The sequence below is a fragment of the Dermacentor albipictus genome, chromosome 6 (genome assembly GCF_038994185.2).
Source record: "Dermacentor albipictus isolate Rhodes 1998 colony chromosome 6, USDA_Dalb.pri_finalv2, whole genome shotgun sequence".
Taxonomy (NCBI): Eukaryota; Metazoa; Arthropoda; class Arachnida; order Ixodida; family Ixodidae; genus Dermacentor; species Dermacentor albipictus.
Window position 1 is genome coordinate 111,826,808 of NC_091826.1, and position 25,559 is coordinate 111,852,366.

The 25,559-nt window shown below is 44.1% G+C and overlaps 1 protein-coding gene across 7 annotated transcripts in view; it reads left to right on the forward strand.

The window, feature by feature from the left end:
- Nucleotides 1–25,559, forward strand: part of LOC135913307 (uncharacterized) — a 568,389-nt gene that overhangs the window by 139,159 nt on the left and 403,671 nt on the right. For all 7 annotated transcript variants that reach the window (XM_070541258.1, XM_065445900.2, XM_065445902.2 and 4 more), the window contains 7 exons: nucleotides 12,352–12,505; nucleotides 13,121–13,335; nucleotides 17,419–17,647; nucleotides 17,918–18,074; nucleotides 21,840–21,952; nucleotides 23,230–23,362; nucleotides 24,825–25,019. In XM_070541258.1, the coding sequence (XP_070397359.1) occupies nucleotides 12,352–12,505; nucleotides 13,121–13,335; nucleotides 17,419–17,647; nucleotides 17,918–18,074; nucleotides 21,840–21,952; nucleotides 23,230–23,362; nucleotides 24,825–25,019 (1,196 nt within the window). The remainder of the gene's footprint in view (nucleotides 1–12,351; nucleotides 12,506–13,120; nucleotides 13,336–17,418; nucleotides 17,648–17,917; nucleotides 18,075–21,839; nucleotides 21,953–23,229; nucleotides 23,363–24,824; nucleotides 25,020–25,559) is intronic.

Here is a 25,559-nt window from a genome sequence, read left to right on the forward strand (position 1 = left end):
ACAGCAATCGAACCCCGGCCCCTCAGTCTCCAGCAACTGCGAAGCAACTGACCACGGCGGCGGTCAGACCTCTGATGCAGCAGATGGTGCTAAGAATACCTGGGTCCGGACAGGCCGCCATTGGAATTTGACCCTGGCAGCGTTTAACACTCGAACGTTATCTAGTGAGGCGATTCTAGTAGTGCTATTGGAGGAATTAGAGCGCAGTAAATGGGACATAATAGGCCTCAGTGATGTTAGGAGGACAAAAGAAGCATATACAGTGCTAAAGAGCGGGCACGTGCTGTGCCACCGGGGGTTAGCGGAGAGACAAGAACTAGGAGTCGGATTTCTGATTAATAAGGATACAGCTGGTAACATACAGGAATTCTAGGCAAGAATCAGATGTCTGCGTTAAGGGACAAAGCCGGCAATATCGTTACTAATATGGATGAGATAGTTGAAGTGGCTGAGGAGTTCTATAGAGATTTATACAGTACCAGTGGTGCCCACGACGATAATGGAAGAAATAATTCTCTAGAGCAATACGAAATCCCACAGGCAACACCGGAAGAAGTAAAGAAAGCCTTGGGAGCTATGCAAAGGGAAAAGGCAGCTGGGGAGGATCAGGTAACAGCAGGTTTGTTGAAGGATGATGGGCACATGGTTCTAAAAAGACTCGCCACCTTGTAAACGCAAAGCCTCATGACCTCGAGCGTACCGGAATTTTGGAAGAACGCTAACATAATCCTAATCCATGAGAAAGGGGACGCCAAAGACTTGAAAAATTATAGACCGATCAGCTTACTGTCCGTCGCCTACAAAGTATTTACTAAGGTAATCGCAAATAGAATCAGGAACACCTTAGACTTCTGTCAACCAAAGGACCAGGCAGGATTCCGTAAATGCTACTCAACAATAGGTCATATTCACACTGTCAGTCAGGTGATAGAGAAATGTGCGGAATATAAACAACCCCTATATATAGCTTTCATTGATTACGAGAAAGTATTTGATTCAGTCGAAACCTGAGCAGTCATACAGGCATTACGGAATCAGGGTGTAGACGAGCCGTATGTAAAAATACTGAAAAATATCTATAGCGGTTCCACAGCCACCGTAGTCCTCAATAAAGAAAGCAACAAAATTCCAATAAAGAAAGGCGTCAGGCAGGGACATACGATCTCTCCAATGCTATTCACAGCGTATGTACAGGAGGTATTCGGAGACCTGGATTGGGAACAAATGGGAATAAGAGTTAACAGAGAATACCTTAGTAAGTTGCGATTCGCTGATGATATTACCTTGATTAATAATTCAGGCGACCAATTGCAATGCATGCTCAGTGACCTGGAGAGGAAAAGCAGAAGGGTGGGTCTAAAAATTAATCTGCAGAAAACTAAAGTACTGTTTAACAGTCTCGGAAGAGAACAGCAGTTTACGATAGGTAGCGAGGCAGTGGAAGTTGTAAAGTAATACATGTAATCAGGGCAGGTAGTGACCGTGGATCCGGATCATGAGGCTGAAATAATCAGAAGAATAAGAATGGGCTGGGGTGCGTTTGGCAGGCATCCTCAGATCATGAACAGCAGGTTGTCATTATCCCCAAAGAGAAAAGTGTATAACAGCTGTGTCTTACCAGTACTCACGTACAGGGCAGAAACCTGGAGGCTTACGAAAAGTGTTCTACTTAAATTGTGGACGACGCAACGAGCTATGGAAAGAATGATGGGTGTAATGTTAAGGAATAAGAAAAGAGCAGATTGGGTGGGGGAACAAATGCGGGTTAATTACATCTCAGTTGAAATCAAGAAAAAGGAATAGGCATGGGCAGGACATGTAATCAGGAGGGAAGATAACCGATGGTCATTAAAGGTTGCGGAATGGATTCCAAGGGAAGGGAAGCGTAGCAAGTGGCGGCAGGAAGTTAGGTGGGCGGATGACATTAAGAAGTTTGCAGGGACAACATGACCACAATTAGTACATGACCGGGGTAGTTGGAGAAGTATGGGAGAGGCCTTTTCCCTGCAGTGGGCGTAACCAGGCTGACAATGATGATGATGAAGGAAAGCATGACGGCTTGCGCAGGAAGCAGTGGCTCCATAACATTGGCCGAAAGAATGGAATGGAATGGAAAACTTTATTGACTCTTTTAAGGTTTTAGCGGGTCGAGGCCGAAGTTTTCATTCTTGAAGCTTGGATCCTTTTCAGCCATGGATGGGCCCCTACTCCAGGGCTCCACTGAGCCGGGCCGCCTCGCACGCGTGCGCTATTAGAGCTCTTTGAGCCTCTAGCTCGCGGCTGGTGAGCCAGCTCTCCCATTGCTCCGCACTTGGTGTTTTGTGCTTGTGGAATGCCTGGTTTCTTGCACACTCCCATGTAATGTGGTATAATGTTGGTTTAGCTTCACACCACGGACAGGTTGCGCTATACTGGGTGGGGAACATCTTACTTAGTATGTACAAGTTTGGGAAAGAGCCCGTTAGCAGTCTCCGCCATCCTGCGGCCTTCTCCTTTGTTAATGCTTTATGTGGTGGGGGATATTGATATCTTAGCCCCTTATAGAGGTTTAATAGCTCTGAATAGCTGTTCCCGCAGTTGATTTGTGGCCCCTCTGGGGCGGTTGACGTTCCTGCTCGGCTGGTCATCCCTTGAGCTAGGCCGTCTGCCCCTTCGTTGCCCCTGATCCCTGCGTGGCTTCGTATCCAGATAATGTTATGTGTGGGTTGTCCCTCAGCGATTGGAACTCTGCTGAGGATCTTGAGCGCCGTGTAACTAATTCTGCCTCTTATATAGCTCCGACACGCCTCTTGTGAGTCTGTTAGAATATTGAGGGATATTCCTGTTCTATAACCTTCTTCCGCTGCCAGTGCGACAGCAATTTCCTCTGCCTCGGTTATGTTAGCCACCTCGGCCGTGAGTCCTGTGATTAATTCTGCAAAGATTCTGTGATTCTGCAAATTCTGTGATTAATAATGCGAAGAGTCCGCAGTGGGGCAGTAGAATCAAAGACAAGAAAGGACGCAGTATCTGCACAGCTGCAGAAAACATAGGCTGCGAGCTACTCACAGATGAGAGCCAATCCACCCGACAGGACAATAGCGTAAGCGTGGACACGTGTCCCGACCTAACCTTTGTCAGGGGCGCTAAGCAAGTCGAATGGGAGAACTTGCCAGAAAACCTCGGCAGCGACCACTACATCATCAGGGTCAGCACAGAGGCAGAAATCATCAGGAGGAACATTGGCAAGGGAAGTCTAACAGACTGGGATGCCTTTCGAGTAGACTGTAAACAGCTAAAAGGGGACATAACCTCGGCAGAGGATTGGAGCCAACAACTCAGACAAATAAGAGATCTCTACACAAAAGAAGTGGAACGAACAGAACAAGCACCAGAAGTGGAAAAACGACTCCTCAGGCTATGGGAGGCACGACGAGGCCTAACCAAGCGGTGGAAGCGTCAGAAGCTAAATAGAAAGCTTAAGAAGAAAATTGCCGAAATAACTCAGCAAGCAGAGGAGTATGCAACGCAGCTGGCAAGGCAGGGGTGGCAGCAGCTTAGTACCTCACTGAATGGCACCCTAAGCACAGCCAGAACATGGCATATCCTCAGAACACTCATGGATCCGAGCAAGCGCAAGGCGGAAAGCAGCAAATCCATTCAGAGGTTAATCCACCAGTATGAAGGAACAGAAGAACAACTGCTCCAAGCAGTACGGCAAAATGCTACGGAAAGATCTCGGTAGAAGGCTACCGAGGCGACTACCAGGGTTAAGAAAATTCAACTACAGACCGACCATCACTAGAGAAGAGGTCGTCGAGGCTGTAAGGGCTACAACAAAGAACACAGCAGCAGGGGCGGACAAAATCCGAAACTCGCTAATTCGAAACCTCAGCCACGAAGCAATTGATCAGCTCACCCTCTACCTCAACAAACTATGGGAGGAAGGCAAAGTACCAGTGGAGTGGAAACACGCCGTAGTGGTGATGATTCCCAAACCCGGCAAAAAACTCGAAATTGAAAATCTCAGACCAATTTCGCTTACATCATGCCTAGGCAAGCTGCACGAAAGAATAGTGACCCGAAGAATCCAAACGCATCTTGAAGACGGAGGATGGTACCCCAACACCATGTTCGGCTTCAGGGCAAACTTGGCCGAAAGAAGTTTGTTCCGCCAAAGAACAGCGTTGTTTGCAAGATGAGGCGTCTTTCTTATTGTTCGTATCGAAGCATCCCGTAATACTGCATTTCTTAAATTCTGCTCACCAGCGTTTTTGCTGCAGCAATTTGTGCGTTGCATTAAAATTGGGTTCTCTTCAGTAGGCTTAAATTCCGGTTTGACTCCATCACCTCGCACGTCACAAACTGTTGTCAGATCATCATCATCATCATCATCATCATCATCATCATCATCATCATCATCATCATCATCATCATCATCATCATCATCATCATCATCATCATCATCATCAGCCTGGTTACGCCTACTGCAAGGCAAAGGCCTCTCCCATACTTTCCCAACAACCCCGGTCACGTACTAATTCTGGCCATGTCGTCCCTGCAAACTTCTTAATACCATCCACCCACCTAACTTTTTGCCGCCCTCTGCTATGCTTCCCTTCCCTTGGAATCCAGTCCGTAACCCTTAATGACCATCGATTATCTTCCCTCCTCATTACATGTCCTGCCCATGCTCATTTCTTTTTCTTGATTTCAACTAAGATGTCATTAACTCGCGTTTGTTCCCTCACCCCATTTGATCTTTCGTACGTATTAAACTACACTGAACAATAGTTCACGCAGTCAGGTTCTTACCTCAAGCTTCCTTCTTTTCGCAAAAGCTGGCCTTGACAGCAGTGACGAGCTCCTTGTGCACGCGAACACTGACGGCACTGCGACGGGCCTTAGACGAGCCGACTCGACTGGCAAACCCAACGCACGCATTAATGATAAATTCTGGTGATAATCGTCGTCACGGAAGTGATTGGAGCACAGCACTGTTGTTTTTGAGGGTTTGAAATTCTTTCGCTTCACAGCAGCCTCCCACTACGTGAAAAGCTACTTGTCTTGTGGGAAGTAATGGAAGACAACATCATCGCGGGCGCTGGTGTTCGTGCAACCATAGGCTGCACAGAAAGCCGGCATGATCGGCCCACCATTTCAGTTGATGCTGCGCACGTTGACTACCACTCTACATACACGCAGACGCACCAACAAAGGAATGCAGGGTCGATCGAAGCAGATTACGATGGCACGTACGCAGAAACAAGCACGGTCAGGCACGGTCGCGGAGGCTGCGAAGGAACGGACACTACAGGTTTTCCCGCTGAATTTAATCCAAGCGCCAGTCAATTTAATCCGAGCGCCAGTAAATTTAATCTAAGCGCCAGTCAATTTAATCCAAGTGCCAGTGATATTAATCCAAGCGCCACTCAATTTAATCCAAACGCCACTCAATTTCATCCAAACGCCAGCCGAAATAATCCAAGCGCCAGTGAATTTAATCCAGACACAATGGAATTCAAGAACCTTTGGATTTCAAGACTTCTGAAAATTTGTGAACATATTATGACTTCACAGCTTGAAAATGAAAGCGAGGTGGTAGACCAGTAGCTATCCTGCCACGGCACTCGCTTGCGGCATTCTTCAGTGCAGCACTGAAAAACGCCGCAAGGTACCGTTGGTCGTCGGCGCTGGCTGCTTCTCTCAGCCACCCGGCATGGGGCTTAGGGGAAAGATTTGTGGGGGCAGGAAGGGGAGGTGGGGGTGGTCCACAGGACCAGAGGATATGGGATGTGTTCGGGTGTTGGCCACAGTATCGGCAAGGTGGGGGATCTTCAGGTAAGAAGCCTCGGAGGAGGTTCATTCGCGCTGGTGTAGGGAGTGTTTCAGTCTGGGCCTGTCGAATCAGTACACCCTGTTCACGGGTGAGCACTTTGCTGAGTTTGGAGAACTTGCGTCTTGCCTCTTGATATGGCCGCAGAAGCAGGGGAGCACACCTTTTCGTCTGGGCTGGTCGCGGAATGCAGGGTGCCTGGTTCAAAGTCTCGCAGGCGAGCTGATTAGCTCTTTCATTTCCCGGCAGTCCGTCATGACCAGGTATCCAGATGATTTCCAGAGGACCCTGAAGGTGCTCTTGAATAAATGTCGAAGTGTGGGCAGGGAGATCGTTGTGCAACAATTTCCTGCAAGCCGCCATGGAGTCGGTAAATATGATTCTTGGGTAGGCTGAATTGCTAAGGGGCATGTGTTTGATCGCAGTTGCGATGGCTGTCAGTTCCGCTAAGGTCGGATCTGTCTCTGGGAGTAACTCAGTATGTAGAGTTTGGAGGTCGTTATTCACGACTGCTATAGCGGAGCCCCGTGCACCAACGCTAGCATCAGCGTACAAGTATATGCCGTCAGGGTGTCTTGCCGTGTACCTCTTGAAGTAGGCCACTCGCTGTCGTCGCCTCTCCTTGCCTCGTTCCGGATTCATGTGGCGTGGCAGTGGAGCTATGGTTAGAAGTTCGCGTTGTGTTGGGGGTAGTGGGCACGTGTTCAGAAGGGGCGCAGCTTCTGGATGATGGCCGATGCTTTGGAGGATGTGCGTACCTTGACACGTGCGCTGCAAACGCAGTTCTTGGCGACGACGATGAATGCTGACTAGTTCCGCCACCATGTTATGACAACCGATGTCAAGTAGGAGCTTAGTGCTGGCACTAAACGGGATGCCGATGGCCAGCTTTGTCGCCTTCCTGATGAACGCATCAAGGCGATTGATATCTTGCTTGCGGAGATTGGTATAGGGCAGGTGATAGCGCAGGCGCGACATAATTAGTGCGTTTCTTAGTTGAAGCATATCCACCTCTTTCACTCCATTTGCTCGGTTGGAGACCCTACGCATCATGTGCAGCACCTGTTCTCCTTGTCTGAGCAGGTGATGCACCGTCGCAGCGGGACCTCCATCTTTCTGGATGTGGAGACCGAGTACCTTAATACATTTTGGTTGGGAAATCCGCACGCCTTCGTTTACAATTTGTATGATGGGCGGTCTCCATCTTTTGTGATGGACCAGTAGCAACTCAGATTTTTCCGGCGCACATCTAAGGCCAATAGTTTGAGCAGCCTCATGCACCCTGTTCATAGCCTGTTGGAGAGTTTCTTGGATATGCCCTGGCGAACCCGTGTTGATCCAGATGGTGATATCATCTGCGTAGATCGCATATTTGATGTCGGGGATGTCTCGTAGCGCTCTATGGACAACTTTTGGAGGTTTTGAAGTGAAAAGCTTCAGCCGGCGTATGTCTGAATTGGCTCCGTAAGCATGTTCGGAGTCGAATTGGCTCCGTAAGCGTGTTCGCAGTCGAATTGGCTCCGTAAGCGTGTTTGGAGGCGGCGCAGGTGGCCACTGCCGCGCGCTTGGCGTCATCGTTTGACGTTCGCCGCAAGCGCGTGTTTATCGCAGAGGCCGCCTATATTTATTTATTTATTTATTTATTTATTGATACTGTTGACCCTCGCTTGAGGGTCGTTACAGGGAGGGAATACAATGTACAACAATGTACAATTTTGCACAACATACAAAATTCATATATCATAATCATCAAGTTGGGTGCTCCTGACAAAAGATGTCGATAGAACGTTCGAACTTGTGCACGTCCAATTGCTCGACAACTTCAACAGGCAAACCATTCCAAATTTCGATCACATCAGGAAAAAAAGAAAAACGAAAAGCATCAACACGTGACTCGTAAGGCTTGATGGATCGTGTGTGGTTTGTTCTCGCGCTCCGTTTTCCCGGAGGCTGAATATATCTATTTGATTTAATCTTTGATTTAACCGCTTGCCGGAGAATAGACGTGCGCATTCAACATGGAAGGAAAAGAGAGTGATACTACCGATACAGATAGCTGTGTTTATGGCTTTACAGAAATCGCAAGACAACGTGCCCAACAATGACGAATAAAGAAGTTTAATAATCCTGCATAACTTATGGTATATATCATTGATAAGCAATTTCCATAACTGCACAAGGCACATGTATAGCATAAACATAAGCTAACCAAAGCATATCCATAAATGAAACCGTGAGCATAACCATAGGCTAAATCATAAAGCATAACCATAACTTAAACCGTAAGCATATTCATAAGTTAAACCGTAAGCATATCCATAGGGTAAATCATAAAGCATAACCATAAGCTAAACCTTTAGCATAAAGGCTAAATCGTAAAGCATAACTGTAAGCTAAATCATTAGCATCACCGAACCTTTTCCGTTTGAGATATCCAGGCTTAACCTTAGCTAAGCCCCAGCCAATTTTTTGTGTATTTTCCACTTAGTTATGAGACTGACACAGCAGATGACAATTGTCGAAATTAATTGAGAGGAAACGTCAGCATGAGCACGTCGAGTTAATGGTACACATGCGACTTGGTCATGGCTATCAAACGAAACAATAAAGGTTGATTCGATGATAATCACTAGGCCCTCGGCAGGAGGCTTCGGTCGCTAGCGAATACGATTCACTATTCTACTGCCATATCCACAGCCTCGATTCAAAGACCTAGCCATCAGTACCGTTAAAACAGTCATGAATACCATTTATATGCATAACTGATATGGTCGAGTCACTAGTGATCACAAGTGAAATACAATGTGCAGTTCGGGGTTCTTGGTGTTTCGCGCAACATAACGTCATATACATGCAATGAAATACCATGAAGCGAGTGACTAACTATGCCTACTATAAACTCGTATTCTTAAGTCACTGTTGAATATTATTCGGCTATTTTACTATCCCTGAGACAGCTTTCCCTCGTGAGTGCCGTCAGTAGTATCAATGAAGCTGCAGAAAAATGAGCATTTTTGCGTTACCACTGCCAACTGATACCGCCGAGTTTTTATCATCACTAGTAATGCGCTCATTGCGATGTTCTCGAATTTTCATGCCGAATAGCGTCATAGATATCAAATGAAATGTCATTCAGACGGCTATTCACTAACTGTACTTTAATAACTATAGGAGATACTAAGATTGATTCACTCTAGTGATAAATAATCACTTTGTTTAGTTTGATGGTCACAGCCATCATTCATGCACGCCGTCAATAGTGTAAATTAAAGTGTCAATAAATGATAGTTTTAATCAGTCAACATTGCTAACTGACATTGCAGAGCCATTAATGATCGCTATCGATAAGCTCTGTTCGGCGTTCTTGCACTTTTATGATGCATAGCGTCATGCATGTCAAATGAAACTTTTAAACAATAATCCAATTATGATCATTTACGATCAGTGAGCATTTGGTCTGCTACCATTGCTACCTGATAGTGAAGAGTGATTTGTGATCACTAGTGACACAATGTTGTGCCACTAGTGATCACTTGCGACTAGTGACGTTATGCTGCGCAAAACACCAAGAACCCCGAACTGCACATTGTATTTGACTTGTGACCACTAGTGACTCGACCATATCAGTTATGCAATTAAATGGTATTCATGACTGTTTTAACGGTACTGATGGCTAGGTCTTTGAATCGAGGCTGTGGATATGGCAGTAGAATAGTGAATCGTATTCGCTAGCGACCGAAGCCTCCTGCCGAGGGCCTAGTGATTATCATCGAATCAACCTTTATTGTTTCGTTTGATAGTCATGATCAAATCGCATGTGTACCATTAACTCGACGTGCTCATGCTGACGTTTCCTCTCAGTTAATTTCGAGAATTGTCATCTGCTGTGTCGCTCTCATAACGAAGTAGAAAATAAAAAAAACATGGCTGGGGCTTAGCTAAGGTTAAGCCTGGATATCTCGAAGGGAAAACGTTCGCTGATGCTTATAGTTTAGCTTATGTTTATGCTTTAGCCTATGGTTATGCTAACGGTTTAGCTTATGGCTATGCTTTATGATTTAGCCTATGGATATGCTTACGGTTTAACTTATGAATATGCTTATGGCTTAAGTTATGGATATGCTTACGGTTTAGCTTATGGTTATGCTTTATGATTTAGCCTATGGTTATGCTCACGGTTTCACTTATGGATATGCTTTGGTTAGCTTATGTTTATGCTATACATGTGCCTTCTGTAGTTATGGAAATTGCTTATCAATGATATATACCATAAGTTATGCAGGATTATTAAACTTCTTTATTCGTCATTGTTGGGCACATTGTCTTACGATATCTGTACAGCCATAAACACAGCTTCCTGTATGGGTAGTATCACTCTCTTTTCCTTCCATGTTGAATGCGCACGTCTATTCTCCGGCAAGCGGTTATAAGTCGGCCTCTGCGATAAACACGCGCTTACGGCGAACGTCAAACAATGACGCAAAGCGCGCGGCAGGGGCCACCTGCGCAGACTCCGAACACGCTTACGGAGCCAATTTGACTCCGAACACGCTTACAGAGCCAATTCGACTCCGAACATGCTTACGGAGCCAATTCAGACATACGCCGGCTGAAGCTTTTCACTTCAAAACCTCCAAAAATTTCCTTTAGTCCCGCGGCAGGATAGCTACTGATCTACCACCTCGCTCTTTCATTTTCAAGATGTTACCTCATAATATGTCCACAAATTTTCAGAAGTCTTGAAATCCAAAGGTTCTTGAATTCAATTGTGTCTGGATTAAATTCACTGGCGTTTGGATTATTTCGGCTGGCGTTCGGATTAAATTGAGTGGCGTTTGGATTAAATTGAGTGGCGCTCAGATTGAAATCACTGGCATTTGGATTAAATTGACTGGCACTTAGATTAAATTGACTGGCGCTAGGATTAAATTGACTGGCGCTTGGATTAAATTGAGCGGGAAATCCTGTAGTGTTGGCGTCACAACACCGCGGTTTCCGGTCTCCGCTCGCATCGTCAGCGTCAGCAGCAGCGCGCGGCATTCGACGGGGGGCGGAGCTACAGCGCAATTTCCCGCATCCGTACATGAGCGTCTTATTGAATTCGACAGACTCTTCAGCTTCCCTTTAACGTTACACCCATCATTCTTCTTTCTATAGCTTGTTGCGTCGTCCTCAATTTAAGTAGAACCCTTTTCGTAAGCCTCCAGGTTTCTGCCCCGTAGGTGAGTACTGGTAATACACAGCTATTATACACTTTTCTCTTGAGGGCTAATGGCAACCTGCTGTTCATGATCTCAGAATGCCTGCCAAACGCACTCCAGCCCATTCTTATTCTTCTTATTCTTATTGTCGGATATGCAGCACTATAGGTTGTTTTCCCGGTAGAAACCATTTTGAGTGACGATACAGCCTCTCGATTGCACTTTTCGTTATTGCTGCGATAGGCTGCCTCCTTTACTGAAAATGTAAATAGCGGCTTGTAGAGGAGCTATTATTTTCAGCTTACGTTGATGTGTGCGTCAGTCACGCAATTAATGCAGGCCCCGAAAAAAATTGCGGCAAGTATACCTGTGGTATTGCAGGTGACGAGCACAAGCTAGTCAACATTGCGTTTAAGTTTTATGCACCTTAATACAATCACTAATCAATAATTAATTATGCTAATCAGTAATCATCTCTTATACACTTCTGGACATGCTTTGGTTTGCTTACATCTTTCCTTGCGTAACGTGATATTTTCTGTCCCTCCCAACGCGACCTTGAAACAGATCTAAGGCTTTCGCTTAATAAGCCAAACGCAGAGGGCTGTGGCACAAGCAATACTTGATCAGACGCACAAAGTGAAGCATCTCACCGTGTGGCAGAAAAATTGTCTGCAGTATCGAACTCGACTCAAAGCTCCTTTCACAACAGTATATCCCGTTCATACGGCTTTGTGAAAAAACCAAACTCGTCATAAACGTTGCCTTCGGCATTATCGATGCGATTAGCAGCATTTCTGAAAATTTTCAACACCTCTGGGGCGTGCATCTAACCCAAGGTAACGCGCCTCCGTAGAATGCTGTGGCCCGTCTGCGGGAGCCAAGGAGAAAAGGCGAGGAGAATCGAGGAGGAAAGCGCTGCCGGGAGGAGAGTGTCGTTACTTTCAAATGACCAAGAGGCTTTAGCACCATCGTCTGTTCACCGATGGCACGCGATGAGCGCGTCAACCGATGCCACATATGGAAACAAAGCACTGCATGAACGGAAGTCTGCCTGCGGCGGCTGCTATGAATTGCGCCCATGCGTCATCCACGCGCTGCCTGCCACGATCTCCCGATTAGCGAGGCAGTTGGGCTACTCTTCCGTTTGCATTGTGCCCTACGAGACAGATTGCGCGCGCCATCCAATACATCGCGAAATGAAGGCACATATAGAGCTGAGCAGCACATATTTCGCGTTAGGAAGCATCGCGGTGATCAATCGTTGATGAATTTTTTATACAAATGTACCAAGTACTAAAACGTCACTTCTTTATTTGGTTCTTCCACGTGCAGCACTACACTCGGTGCCCAGGGACGTTTCAACTCAACGTGTTGGCTCCACTACTCATGTCAATGGGACGTCAAAGGGTTCAAGCAGCGCATCAGTCTTTGATGGTAGAACGACTGCAACCGACAGCATGTCAGTAGCGACGAGGAGTATGTCCAGGTGGGCCAGCGGGTTCTCAAAGGGGGGCAATATGAACGTCACGCATTCTGGGGTTAATACAACTATTACTGTCGACGATACCAGACTTTGTAGCCCCCTTACGAGTTCAAAAGGCATTCCGTCAAGCAGCTTAGGTGAGACTCCTAGTGGTACTGTCGCGATTTCTGCTCTCAGCGGTAGCGCCTCTATTTCGAGCGATTATAATATAACTGAAAAGGGCACTTCAATAAGACTTGAGAGGGCCACTACGGGTACCGCTAATGCTTACACCATGCCGATTGCATATACAACTGGAGTAAGCAGCGTCTCGACTGCAGAAGGTGTCACTTCAAGCACTGCGGTTAGCCCCCCTTCTATTGCAGGTACAGAGAGCCCAGGCATTCGCAGCCGTCATACCGCTGAAACGATTATATCACAGAGCAGTACGCCACTTATCGATAACGAGGCTACCCTTTCTAGGGAGGAAGCCCCTAGAGGTGCATCGACAGTGGCTCGCACATCTTCAGTGCATACTGGTTTCGGAAATTCTTCCACTAGTAACATTGGCTATCCAGTCGACTTAAGTGTTTCAAGCAGTTCCACAATCCAAAGTGCTTCCCCCGGTTCATCATTCAGGCATGGTGGGTCATCGACACAGCTCAGCAGCGTGTCATTCAAGGCTGGCGACCATTCAAGCACTGCTGGTTTTCCGTCAATGCCATATGGAAATCGCTCTTCAGCTGGGCGTACAGAAAGCATTGCCAGCGTTGGATCGATGTCTGTCTCTAGTGCACAATCGGAAACCAAGAGCGGAGAAGCGGAAGTGACCAAACCTTTGCCGGAATTGTCTGGTAAGTGGCAACGGGCTTGCCAGTCTTGACCGCCTACTTTCGCGCGCGACTCGTCAGTTGCTTTTCACTTTAGATAACTGCCAAAGCGACTGCGAATATTTTTCTTCGTTAATGGCACTCCGGTAACATTCGTTGAATATTGCTTCAGATGCGCTCACGTCACTGAAGATGGGCAAGTGTGTGACACATAACAAAAAACGGTGGTTGAATTGTTTTACAAAAAAAAAAATAGAAGTAGGAGGCAAGTGCTGTCAGCAGGATGACATTATGCGTAACGAACTGTCATTTACGTTTGACCTTTTTTGCTAAACAAAAGTGTTGCCTCTTTCAGTACGTTTTGTAAGGTGTACGTTGTTTCTAGGCTGTCTTTAACTCATGTAGTACAAACAGTGCGTTAATTCATGCACAGGGATGCACCTCCGAGCCACACCCACATTTGTCGTTGAACAAGACACCTATGCATATACATGCACGAGTTATACGTATAATGTGGATGGATAAGTAGCTGCATAAATATTCATTTGTTACAGTATTTCACTGTAACGTGGCATTGTCGTTATAGAAGAGAATGTACGGTAATCTAATTTTTTCTAGAAGCACTATATAAGAAATGCTACGCCAGGTGTTTTGTTTAGCTGCACCGAAATTTGAAACATCATTTTTGGCAGGTAGCAAAATTTAAACCAATGAGCTGAATTACTTCATCAGGCAAAGAAAACTTCTACGAGAAGCTAAAATTACTAATTAAATAATTGAGATAATTCCACTAAGTGACTATTTATATATACTTTAAGGCACATATTGGAATTTACGAATTATAGCCGATGACATTTCAAGGTGTATCCTCTTGAGAAGAATTTTCCTGATGGCCCCAGTGGCAAGATAAGATTTAAATCTCGAATTTTGGCGTTCCAGTTACTTTTGTGCTTCAGTACATAAGACATCGTTTTCTCGAAAAAAGTAAGTGCACTTTGGCACTTTGGGATGTTATGCGCTTAAGCCATACGCCCGTTTTTATCGCATCTCTGACGGCGCAAGGCTCGAAAACGGCGCCATAGTTAGAATTCGTTCCAAGTCTTTTCGCCTCCGTAGAATGCTACGGAGGCGAAATAAAATTGCTACAATAAAATTTTAAAGAATACATCGCATAGTATTTGTCCTCTGTTAACAGCTCTATTTTCCCAGTCACTATCAACTGGTGGTATTCCTAATGACTGGCGCATTGCTAAAATAATACCCATTTTCAAATCAGGTGATCGTGCTTCTCCCCTTAATTATCGTCCCATCTCCTTAACCAGCACTATTTGTAAATTACTCGAACATATCATACACAGTCAAGTAATCAACTTCCTTGAAGACCATAACATTATTTTTAAGCATCAGCACGGTTTTCGCAAGGGCTACTCATGTGACACACAACTTGCCGGATTTATTAACGACATACACGCACTAATAGACGCCGGGTTCCAAGTTGACGCAATATTTTTAGATTTTTCTAAGGCATTTGACCGTGTTCCACACCATAGGTTGGTACTTAAACTTTCACAGCTTAACATTCACCCTACTATAATTGCATGGATCACCGATTTTCTCTCATCTAGAATTCAGTTTACATCAGTTAACAATTCCAACTCATGTTATGCTGATGTTACGTCTGGAGTTCCACAAGGCAGCGTACTTGGTCCTTTACTCTTTCTAATTTATACTAATGATTTACCCAGTTGTGTTTCATCTAAAATCAGACTATTTGCAGACGATTGTGTAGTTTACCGATGTGTAACAAGTAACACCGATAGCCACTTACTACAAACTGACCTGGACGCAATAAGTGCATGGTGTTCTAATTTGTTAATGCCATTAAATATTTCCAAAACTAAACTCATGTCTTTCACCAATAGGCCACGAATTCTAACCACCTACACCTTTGATAACAACCCTGTGGAACTCGCAACTACTTACCAGTACCTTGGCATCAATCTTCAATCAAACTTATCATGGAATAATCATATTAACCTTACCCTTGCCTCTTCAAATCGTACTCTCGGACTTATTAAACATAACTTAAAAGAAGCCCCAGTGCATGTTAAAAAACTAGCATACACAACATTAATCCGTCCTAAACTAGAATACGCGTCTGTCATCTGGGATCCCGAACAAACGTATATCATAAGTAACATCGAAGCCTTGCAGAACCGTGCTGCGCGATTTATATTTTCAGATTATTCACGTTACACCAGCGTCACCGCGTTAAAGAATAAAGCTGACTTGGACAACTTAGCACTTCGCCGTAAAATATCTCGCCTAACACTTTTCCATAAGCTTTATCACCATCCATCACTTCATGATGATTTCTTTCAGTCACCAACAGTTATTTTTCCACGCCGTGACCATCCATACAAAGTCAAACGCATTAACTGCCAGTCATCCCATTATGCATCTTCGTTCTTACCACGCACAATAAGTGAATAGAACGCCTTACCCTCAGTCATTGCCACGGAACCAGACTTGACTAAGTTTCAACATTTAATTCGCTCACGACTTGTCGACTAATCGTATTATTATTCTTTTTTGGGACTTTTACAGTGTTTTTCGATATTTGTTGGTGTTTTTTAGTGCAGTTGCCTTATGTTCTCCTAATATGTACTAATGTTTTCTCTGTAATAATTGTGACCTAATTATCTTGTATATTAACTATGTTTCGCTGTATTATTACTTCTGTTAACCTCTCTTGTTTCTAGTATGTACAAACTACAACCAGTGCTTGTGATTGACCCCCCCCCCCCCCATGTAATACCCTCGTAATCAGGGCCTTTGGGGGTATTTTGAATAAATAAATAAATAAATATACGCCTTTAAAACTGATTAGTAGCAATTCTTAGATTGCTATACGTGTTGTAAATAATTAGCGAAGACTTGAGTGGTAAAATGTTGTTTATTAGTCAATTAAACATTTTATTTCTCGTCAAAGTGATGTCCGCCTCAGTTAGTAATTTAGTTCATTGGTTAGAATCGCCACCGGTGATTTTTGTTTTAAATTTGTGCAGCAACACCTTATACGCGGCTAAAGCAACAGCAATTTGTGATCAGCATACAAAGGATAGCCTGCGCCCTTTTTGCGCGTTTCAACGTAGTTCGCCTAACTTATTTTAAATGCTAACTGAGGGTCCAGAAAATGGAGGTATGCCAGTGGTATGGCGTACTTGGAGGCCACATTTTTCACAGACAATGCAAAGAATATAAGGCACACATGTTAATGCGCACTTATTGGCTGTCGGAAACCCCTGCACAGAGCGTTACCACAGACTGCAGGGCGGCGTGCCATGCAGTTGTCGGCTACACGCGCTGAGGACCCGCGTCTTTCAAACAGTTACACCGTTGTTTGCGGAGGGATCGGGGTATTGGAAAAATTTGAGAGCGCCGCTCTGAGGCGCTCGTTCGTGTGTTGAGCGTCGGTGTAACCGAGCGAACGAGCACAGCAAAGCCTGAAACAGCGAACGCGGAGCGCAGTGGTGGATTAAAGACGGGGATAGCGAAGAGAGCGTGAGGAGGAAAGGGGAGGAGGAAGGTGCAGCGCAATGCAACGGCATTATAAGGTACATATAAAACACAGCGTACAGTTCTCCAGTCGCGAACGCGCTGGATGCACAAACAGTAAAACACCAAGTTCGTTTTGGAATGTTGCACACCGCTGACAATCCGAGTGATGCTCGAAGCCCTTATCTCTCTTTTAAGGAAAGCAGGCCTAGCAAGTGCTTCGTGCATTGAGCACTTTAGCGCATACGCAGGTACATGTCTGAATAGCTTTGATTTCGTTGTTCACTGATCATGTCATTAGGCGAATGCTACGCACACCGCCTGCACTGTCCTTCACCACGTGTTCTAAATCGTTTACTTATTGTGATGTGCGTCTCAACCACGTAAGGCCAATCAGGATTAGCAAGTAAATCAAGCTGAGCGCTCAGAAAAAACATCGGAGTATTTATTGGAATGCCAGATGAGGCAGAACAAATTTTGGAGAGGCAAAACTTATTATTACTTATGTATTGTATTATCGCTATTTACGTTTGCTCTCTTTTATTTTAGAACCCATTCCCTCGCAACCTCCTCCACCGCTCATCTGCGTCTTCGAGGACCGAATGAACACGACGATGGAATTCCCGGAAGACGGGCTGTGTGACTACGTCTTCTATTCTCCATTTGAGCCCAACAATGGCATGGGTCTGACAGGCCCATTTAACGACAAGCTTAAGCACTTCTTAGTCAACGCAATGACACAAGAGGCTACACAGTACGGACTTGGACTTGACTTCAAGTAAGTCGTCGCTTTTTTTATTCGACCACATGTGCTGCGAAGAACCATATTAAGAATCTGATTGGAACAAGCATTTCGTCACTGGCCTCATGGCACCCTTTAGACGCATGGTAACATAGGATGAAACCTCTGCAATGTTTTTTGATCGTTTTAGCGAAAGCGTCGTCACAATGAAGCTTTAAAAATGTGTTTTATTCCTCTACAAAAACAACGTTCTTGTCTCCGCTTCCGCTTGAGTACCTCACGCGATTTTGCTCGTTTGTCTTGCAGTCGCATCGCAGACCACAAGCAAGTACTGGAACGACCGGACGCCCTTTCGATTCTTGAGAATATAACGAAAAGAGGCATTTCTCATTTCGGCTATCTGAACACAATACAGTATGGTTTTGGAAAGCAACACCTGAAGGCTATGCTGACGAACCTTAAGGTGAGAGGACATAACTCATACATTGGACCTATTTCGTCACGGGTGTATTCTAAAATTTCATGCCGTGTCGTGGTCTAGACAAAGATGTGGGGCGAAAATATCGAGGTCACTCAAGGGGCAAGAAAAGTAGAATCCTGATAGTTTTCACCATCACCGAGTAAGTTTTGATTTTGCGAGCTATGCGTCATGAACGTGCACCAGCTTGCCACGTTCATTGCATTGCAGAGTAGTGGTATCGATGTTAAAGCACGAGTATAGTAAACAAAATATTGCATGGTCAGATGTTTAAAGGTCATCTGGTCAAATCCTTTCGCACGTATTGAATGTGAATTAGGTACGAAATTTCTTTATTCATTTAGTCTCAAAGTCTCAAAGATCTGAAATTATTCCCTGTTAGTGGAAGCTGTTCTCTGGTCATCTAATTATATGTACATGTTTGCAAACATTTCAAAAGATTAGGAAAAGTTGGCAGAACCTGGAACCTAAGATATGAAAATCTGCAGCCTTTTAAAGAACCAATAAGCAATAAATTGTTTATTTCATATTTAAACAACTTGCTGAGTCATATTACTAGTAGGTACAGCCCATAAGAACACGTTACTTTATAGACGCCGTACTGCTATATTGTTGTTAATGAGTACAAGGAAATAGCTGCTGAAATAAGATATGCGTGAACGGTCAAGAAAAAGAAAGCAGACAAGTAGCTTGAAAGGGATAAATATATGCTTTAGAGCATATACTACAGTAGGAAAATCAGTCACGAACTTCTTTCTATTTTTAGGTAATCTGTAGCGTTATAAAGGCGCGCCAAAGAAATATTTGCACTTTTTAATAGGATGCTTGTGCGCATATATTTTTAATGTGGCATCGTCTAGTTTACACCGAGTGTGGCAGTATGAAATAACTGTTTTCATCAATGCCGATTGGAGTATAAGACCTGCAACAGAAGGTTTAGCCATGACACTTGTTTAAGTGATATCTGTGAACGGCTTCGAACCAAGGTCATTTACGATTTCAGAGCGTCTACTCATTAGTGACGAATGTAGCGGAACTATTTCCAACCCAAATTTTTCTAGAAAGCTATTTGTAAACATATCCTATGCTGTGTATGCATATTCATGAATGAGCCCGATATTAGGGTATTATGTGTCTTGTATTTACTGTGGCGCCCACTAAAATTTTTGTCGAAAAACGTTCAGCACGTTCGCAGCCTCGCTTGGTATACTATCACCATGCGCAGTCAGGATTAGAACATCATTTGTTTCGACGCCACGTTTGAAAGTTTGCTTGTCTTATGAAATAAATAAACATGGGAAAAATCTGTACTTAGCTCTTTCCAATTAACTGTATTGGAATAACACGTGGTTGTGTTTAAAGTCACCTTCAAGTAATCGTACCGTGAAAGAGCTTGGATAAGGAGCAACAAGCAAAACATGGACTTCAGTGTCACACGTTTGTCATTGAGGCTGCAACTACTGCAACTTTAGCAGGAGTTTTTAATGATCTCATCCTTAGGATGGTTTGGATGGAGTCTTTTGTTTTTCTTATTAAAGCGATTGTTTCAGAATATATTTTTGCTTACTGCATTTTATCGAGTCCTGGGGCGCTATAACGTAAAACTATTCCAAACTTTTCTATTCCAATTCTGCTATCAGCCCTCCACGATTGTTGAAAAACTTTTTTCGACCACCCCCACTTCACCTGTCTGTCACGCGACGTCACGAAAACAGCGATACCTCCTCATCTGATATGATGTGTGCAAACTGATTATGCATGATTTGAACGAAAAAAGAAAAAACAATTATTTCTGATTCAACCCCTTTTCGCCATTAACCCTCGGCTATTGGTAAAAAGTTTTCGGGCTGCACCCACTTCACCTGCCTGTCACGCGACGTCACAAAACCGCAAGCACTCACCGGGTCAAAGTTACGTGTACGCGATAAAGATGCATTAATATGCCGAACAAAACTGAATTTTCTTCGGAATAGCCGCAGGCTGCCCCGTTCTGAAAGGAATAAAAGATGGCTGCCGCCGATCGCTCAGACGCTGGCTACTCGCACCTGCCGGAGAGCATGGGTGTATTTGCGTATACTAAAACTTCTTGCGTGGCCGTGTAACGTTTTCGAGCTTTTTCGGCACGTTTACCCCCTCAGTCTGCCAACTCTTCTTTGCTGAGGGTCCGTTTTAGCGTCATTCTTGAGCTTCCGTTACATGCCGTTGCGATTTTCGACCAGCCACCGCAAGCTAAGTAAGGGAAAGCCGACCGATCGCATACGCCGGCACCACCCTCTTCATCCGGTTATCGACTTTCAGTGCAGTGGCTCGGCCCCATCGAATCTCTCTCCACTTGAGCGTTCTCCTTGCCCCTTGTCAGTCAATTAGATACGACAAGCCGCTCAGTGTAGGAAATGTTATTCGTTTTTCAAGCATACAAAAGTGACCTCCTATGAACGAGGAAAGCGTTTGATTGGTCTGTTCAGACAACCCTGCGGGTGACCGCCCGGTGCTTGCGTTGGTGGTTACGCAAATTTGACGTCAGGAGATTGGAATAAAAACATATTGGAATAGTTTTACATTATAGGGCCCCTGAAGTATTTTTATGATTGATTATACACCTCTTGATTATTCCACAAGCTTGAGAGTTCACAATGAGATGCTGCAAAATGCTTTCAAAGCCCTGTCAAGCGTGATTTGGATTAACAATAGAATGATTTACGCCGTTTTCGCTTCGGCCACATTATTTCTGCAAGCTTGCACTAACGCGCAACGTTAACACTTCCTCCTAATTATATTAATTTCCACAACGTAGAGTGATTTTCCTGCACGCATTGCAAAATACTCGTTCTCGCTCAGTTAGTTTCGCGATCGAACTGTCTATTCCTTTAAAGGAGACGTTTCGGACGTTTTAGTAAGCATTAGCTACAATAACCGAGCCTGAAATTCGCTTCAGCAGTTACCAAACCATACGTAAGCATCGCCTGTATGTGTGTACCTTTTGCCTACTGACTAACTATTTCTGTTATAGTATAATTAGTATATTTCTTTTGGCGCGTGACAGTCTTTCTTTTTTACCGTCGACAGCAAACGTTGCTTACAAACGGTTTCTTTCGCACACTCATGACTTACGCGTGGAACACGAACAGATTTGCCATAATGTGCATCACGAGACAGCGACGTGGTTCAGCGCAAAAAAAAGAAGAGTCGCACCTCTTCTGTGTCATCGGATAGGCAGATGAATAGGGAGAATTGAAAGGGTGAATTAAATATCCGTCTATATATTATACGTAGTTTTGAGCAGATCGGAAACCGACGGAGAAGTGGCAATGATGACGGAAAGCATGACCACCTCTTGTCGAATCTGTGCCGCTTGGTTAAATACTATATCACCTGTTGACATTGTGCAAGCGTATATTACAGATCAATAGTGAAGGGTAAGTTTTATATCGGGTAAGAATACTAACAATGGAAGCAAGGTGCGTCTGCAAAATCATTAGACATCTCTGTGTCATTAAAAATTTGAGGCTATACGTATTTGCAAAATATTCGATATGAAATGTGTCTCGGCGCAGACAGATGACATCGTATCAGTCACAATTACATGATAACTTTAATTGTCAAATAGTACAACCTAGGTAAGGCTCTATATGCCTTTCTTTCCACCTATCTTTCTGTCTAAGCCTATACGTATATAGGCGTACATAAAGGTAGATCTCAATATTTTGCGTATTTTTCCATATACTTACAATGGCACCCTTTTCCCTGAAGGAACTTTCCGAAGTTCTTTCGCCGAAGAGGACTGCCCTGCGACCCATCTACACCGTATTAGCCCTGGGCCTGCCAACATTTGGATGGGTTAGGATGACCGCGAAATATTTTGAGTAAGTTCTTTACAGCAACATTATGTTGAAATTTGAGTAAAATTGAGAAAATTAGTTATTGGCTACTAGATAGATGCGGTCACAACAAATTTTCTTTTACAGCGACTTGGAATTTGAATAACTGCAGGCAAATCCAGTAGTCTCAAACGAATGAAACCCTTAAGGAAGGGCGGAAGTTGTTGCTGAATAAAGAAAAAAACTCCTAGCTTAGTTCGAAAGGAGAATTATTGATAGTAATAGCATTGTGTTAGACAACTACACGAAATAACGTTTGTAGTTTTATGGCAGCAGAAATGAAGTAAACATCAACTTAGCGCATCATCTTTATTGACGCACTAAATAAATTAACAACAACTGCATTGTGTATACGGTGATACCTAGCATTATAATAATTACCTTACAATAATGATTAGTAAGCATGGCGCACAGCGATACTGCTCTTGTTGGCGTCGATTTCACGATGTTGCTAATGAATTTCGGCACCATGCTACGTTATCAACCCTGCTCTGCAGTGTAATTTTTATGATGTCAACTTTCAGGCTGCTATGAACACAATTTCCTACAATGCCACCTCCGTACTTCTTCCTGCAGACTCACTCGCAGATGTACGCTGTGAGGGGCGCAGTTACCTCACAGTCATGAACCAGGTCTCAGTGAAAGCTCAGAAATCAAAAATGTGTTTAAGGTGTTAAGAAATATGTCAACTGCTTCTTTTTCACTTTGTAAACTTCGTGCGCTTAGGTGAAGCAATGATAACTGCTTGTCGTCGCGTAAGGCACTTAGTTGCTGGAAAGAATTTGCACCGTAGTAGTGTGTTCTGGTCGCACGCCATAATGAACTATTACGCATGCAGGCGGCAATCTTCAAGTTTATCGATTTTTTTCAAGCCCTGCTCAGAAGCGATTCTGATCACCCGCAGAAAAAACACTTTTAATTTAAACTAGGCAAAATGGTAACAACTTTCAAGTGCGCCGGATGTTCTTTCCCATTAGAGCTTCCTGTTCTGTGCCGTAAGGTTTCCATTAAAGAATACGGGTAACTTTGCTTACCGGAATCGACAGCCCTTAGCGTGCCGTCTGTCTTTTGTTAGGTAGGGCCAGTACCAAACTATGACAGCATTAGGGTTTCTGCCTTTCCTCCCGTATTTAGACGGAACCTGGCGGGTGACTTCGACGTGCTTCAACACTGCTTCGCCGTTAACAAATATATCTGGACGCGTTGTAGCTATTCAGTGGCAGCCTAAGTGCACTGACTGCACTTTCGTTTGCAATTTTCAGGCGTTACTTCAAGCCCGACATCGTCGTTTCTTTAGCCCACCTCGTTGTCGAGGACAAGCACTTGGCGGACTGCACCATTATGCCACCGACGTTCCTGTATTTGCCTTACGCGAAGAGTTACGCGTACAGCCTGGTACGGAAATCGAGGTTTTTTCTGTTAAGCTTTTGAGTGAAAGTAATTTTGCATGCCTGTTAGAAGTATTGTCCTGGTACACGAAAAAAGGCAAAGTCAAATAGTTTTACTTTTCCATAAAAACATATGCACATATTTTACTTGCGGGCTGTTTTTTATATATCCAGGGTGGCCCATCATGCACCAAGATTTTAAAATATGCAAATGCCACGTAGCTGGACAGAACCAAGGCAATGTTGTTTGCAGTCACTCGGAGGTACTAACATTACTTCTAGCATTCCACCTAATTACACAATTAACCTTAGTTAGTTACTCAAGTTGTCAAATATTATAATTAGATGAAAAGTGTCAGTGCGAAAATTGCAGAGCATCATCAAAAATTCCCGATAAAGATTTCTGTTGCTCAATACGTGCTACATAAGAGTGTTTTTCCGAGTGTGAAGGAAGCCCGCGAATACACGCAAAGTGCCTCGAGTGGCTGGTCGCGCGGCAATTTTGCGTGTATTCGCGGGCTTCTTTCACGCTTGAAACAACACTTTTATGTACATCGTATTGAGCAACGGAATGCTTCATCGGGAGCCTCTCCTGTTGCTCTCCAATTTTCTCATTGATACGTTTGATGTACTTATATTATTTGAGAAGTTAATTACTTAATTAAGACTAATTATGCAATTAGGCTGAATGCAAAAAGCTATCTGAGTATCTCCATGTGACAGCAAACAACATTACCTTGCTACTCTATAGCTACGTGACATTTGCATATTTTAATATATTGGTGCATGTCAGTTGGGACATCCTGCATAGAAAAATGTCGGGGTACTTATCACATTTATTGTGTTTTTGAGCAAACAATGAAGCAAGATGATAGGGAATTAATATTTCGCTCTTGTCATGCCTAACGAATACGTCCACCGATCCACTCCGCCTTATTTACGAATTGTTTTAATAAACTTGGCGCTCCTCTTAGCAACTGGGCTCTTGTGGAGGCACATAGTCTGCCGCATAGGGCGATCACGCTTGGCGCTTCCATGTTTATAGCCACATTTTTATTATTAGGGTCATGCATGCATTTTGCAGAGCGAAGGCACTATGAAAATAAACGCCTTGTTTATTATTTTGAATTAACGAAAGGTTCTTTCTTCAACCATTTGTTCCCAATATTTAGAACCTACGGCAGTGTTTGGCAAAACAAACGAATACCGCGCCCTTTTTTGATGTTTGCGAAACCACAGGCAATCGGCTGCTTTGTGAAGTCATAGTCGCGCCTATAAGGCTTCGCAACAGTACGCATCGCACAAGCACGTAGCTGAGCTAGTAGCTGTAGAGGTAGTACGATATATTGTATTAGAGCAGTTATGGTGGTACAACGAATTATGAATGTAGATAGTAGCCTAGTCATGGTTAATATCTTTAAAAGGCGAAAATACTGAACCGAACAATCAATCTAAACTTACTTTCACAGATGACTGCCCATCAAGCAGTCAAGGAAATGAAACACCTGAGCCCGAATGTTACGATGGCTGTGTCCGTGGGGCTGTATGGACGTTGGTACAAGCCTTCTAACGGAAAAACACTGGACACCAGTCCGCACAAGAAGTATTCGGTCCAGAAAGAGTGCGCTGATATTACAGAATTCCAGCTCGGCAACGTCGCGGACGTAAGTTGATGAGTTTTTTACAACCCCATGTTTGTGTGAAATTAAGATGACAGTAATGTTTTCAAAAACAGTCCCTAAAATTACAACTTGCACGGTAAGTGTTATGCTCATGCACATTGAAACGCGTAAGGGTAGTGCACAATCCATGTGCTATGGCACTGGCTCGGTCCTTATTTCCCACAGGCTGTCCTAGACCAAGATTACAGTATCGTTTGAACTACCTAAAGCAAGTCTGACTCATCGTGTTCCTCTATGAGAAAAGGGGATAAATGGTGGTCTACTAATAACGTGATTTAGTGGCGCGTACGTTGGTCACCAAAATCTGCATATTTTGTGATCATATTTTAGGCAGAACCAGAGCGCATGCTGAAAAGCACGTTTACGAATTCGTGATGCGAACATCTGACATTTAAACCAGAAAGTACGATTCAGTCGCACTTTCGTTGATGCTCCAACAGAAAACTGATTATAACTGAGATTACTTTAGCTGCTTAACTCTTTCTGCGTTTGTATGCTTCTCGTGCTTGTGTTATTTATTAT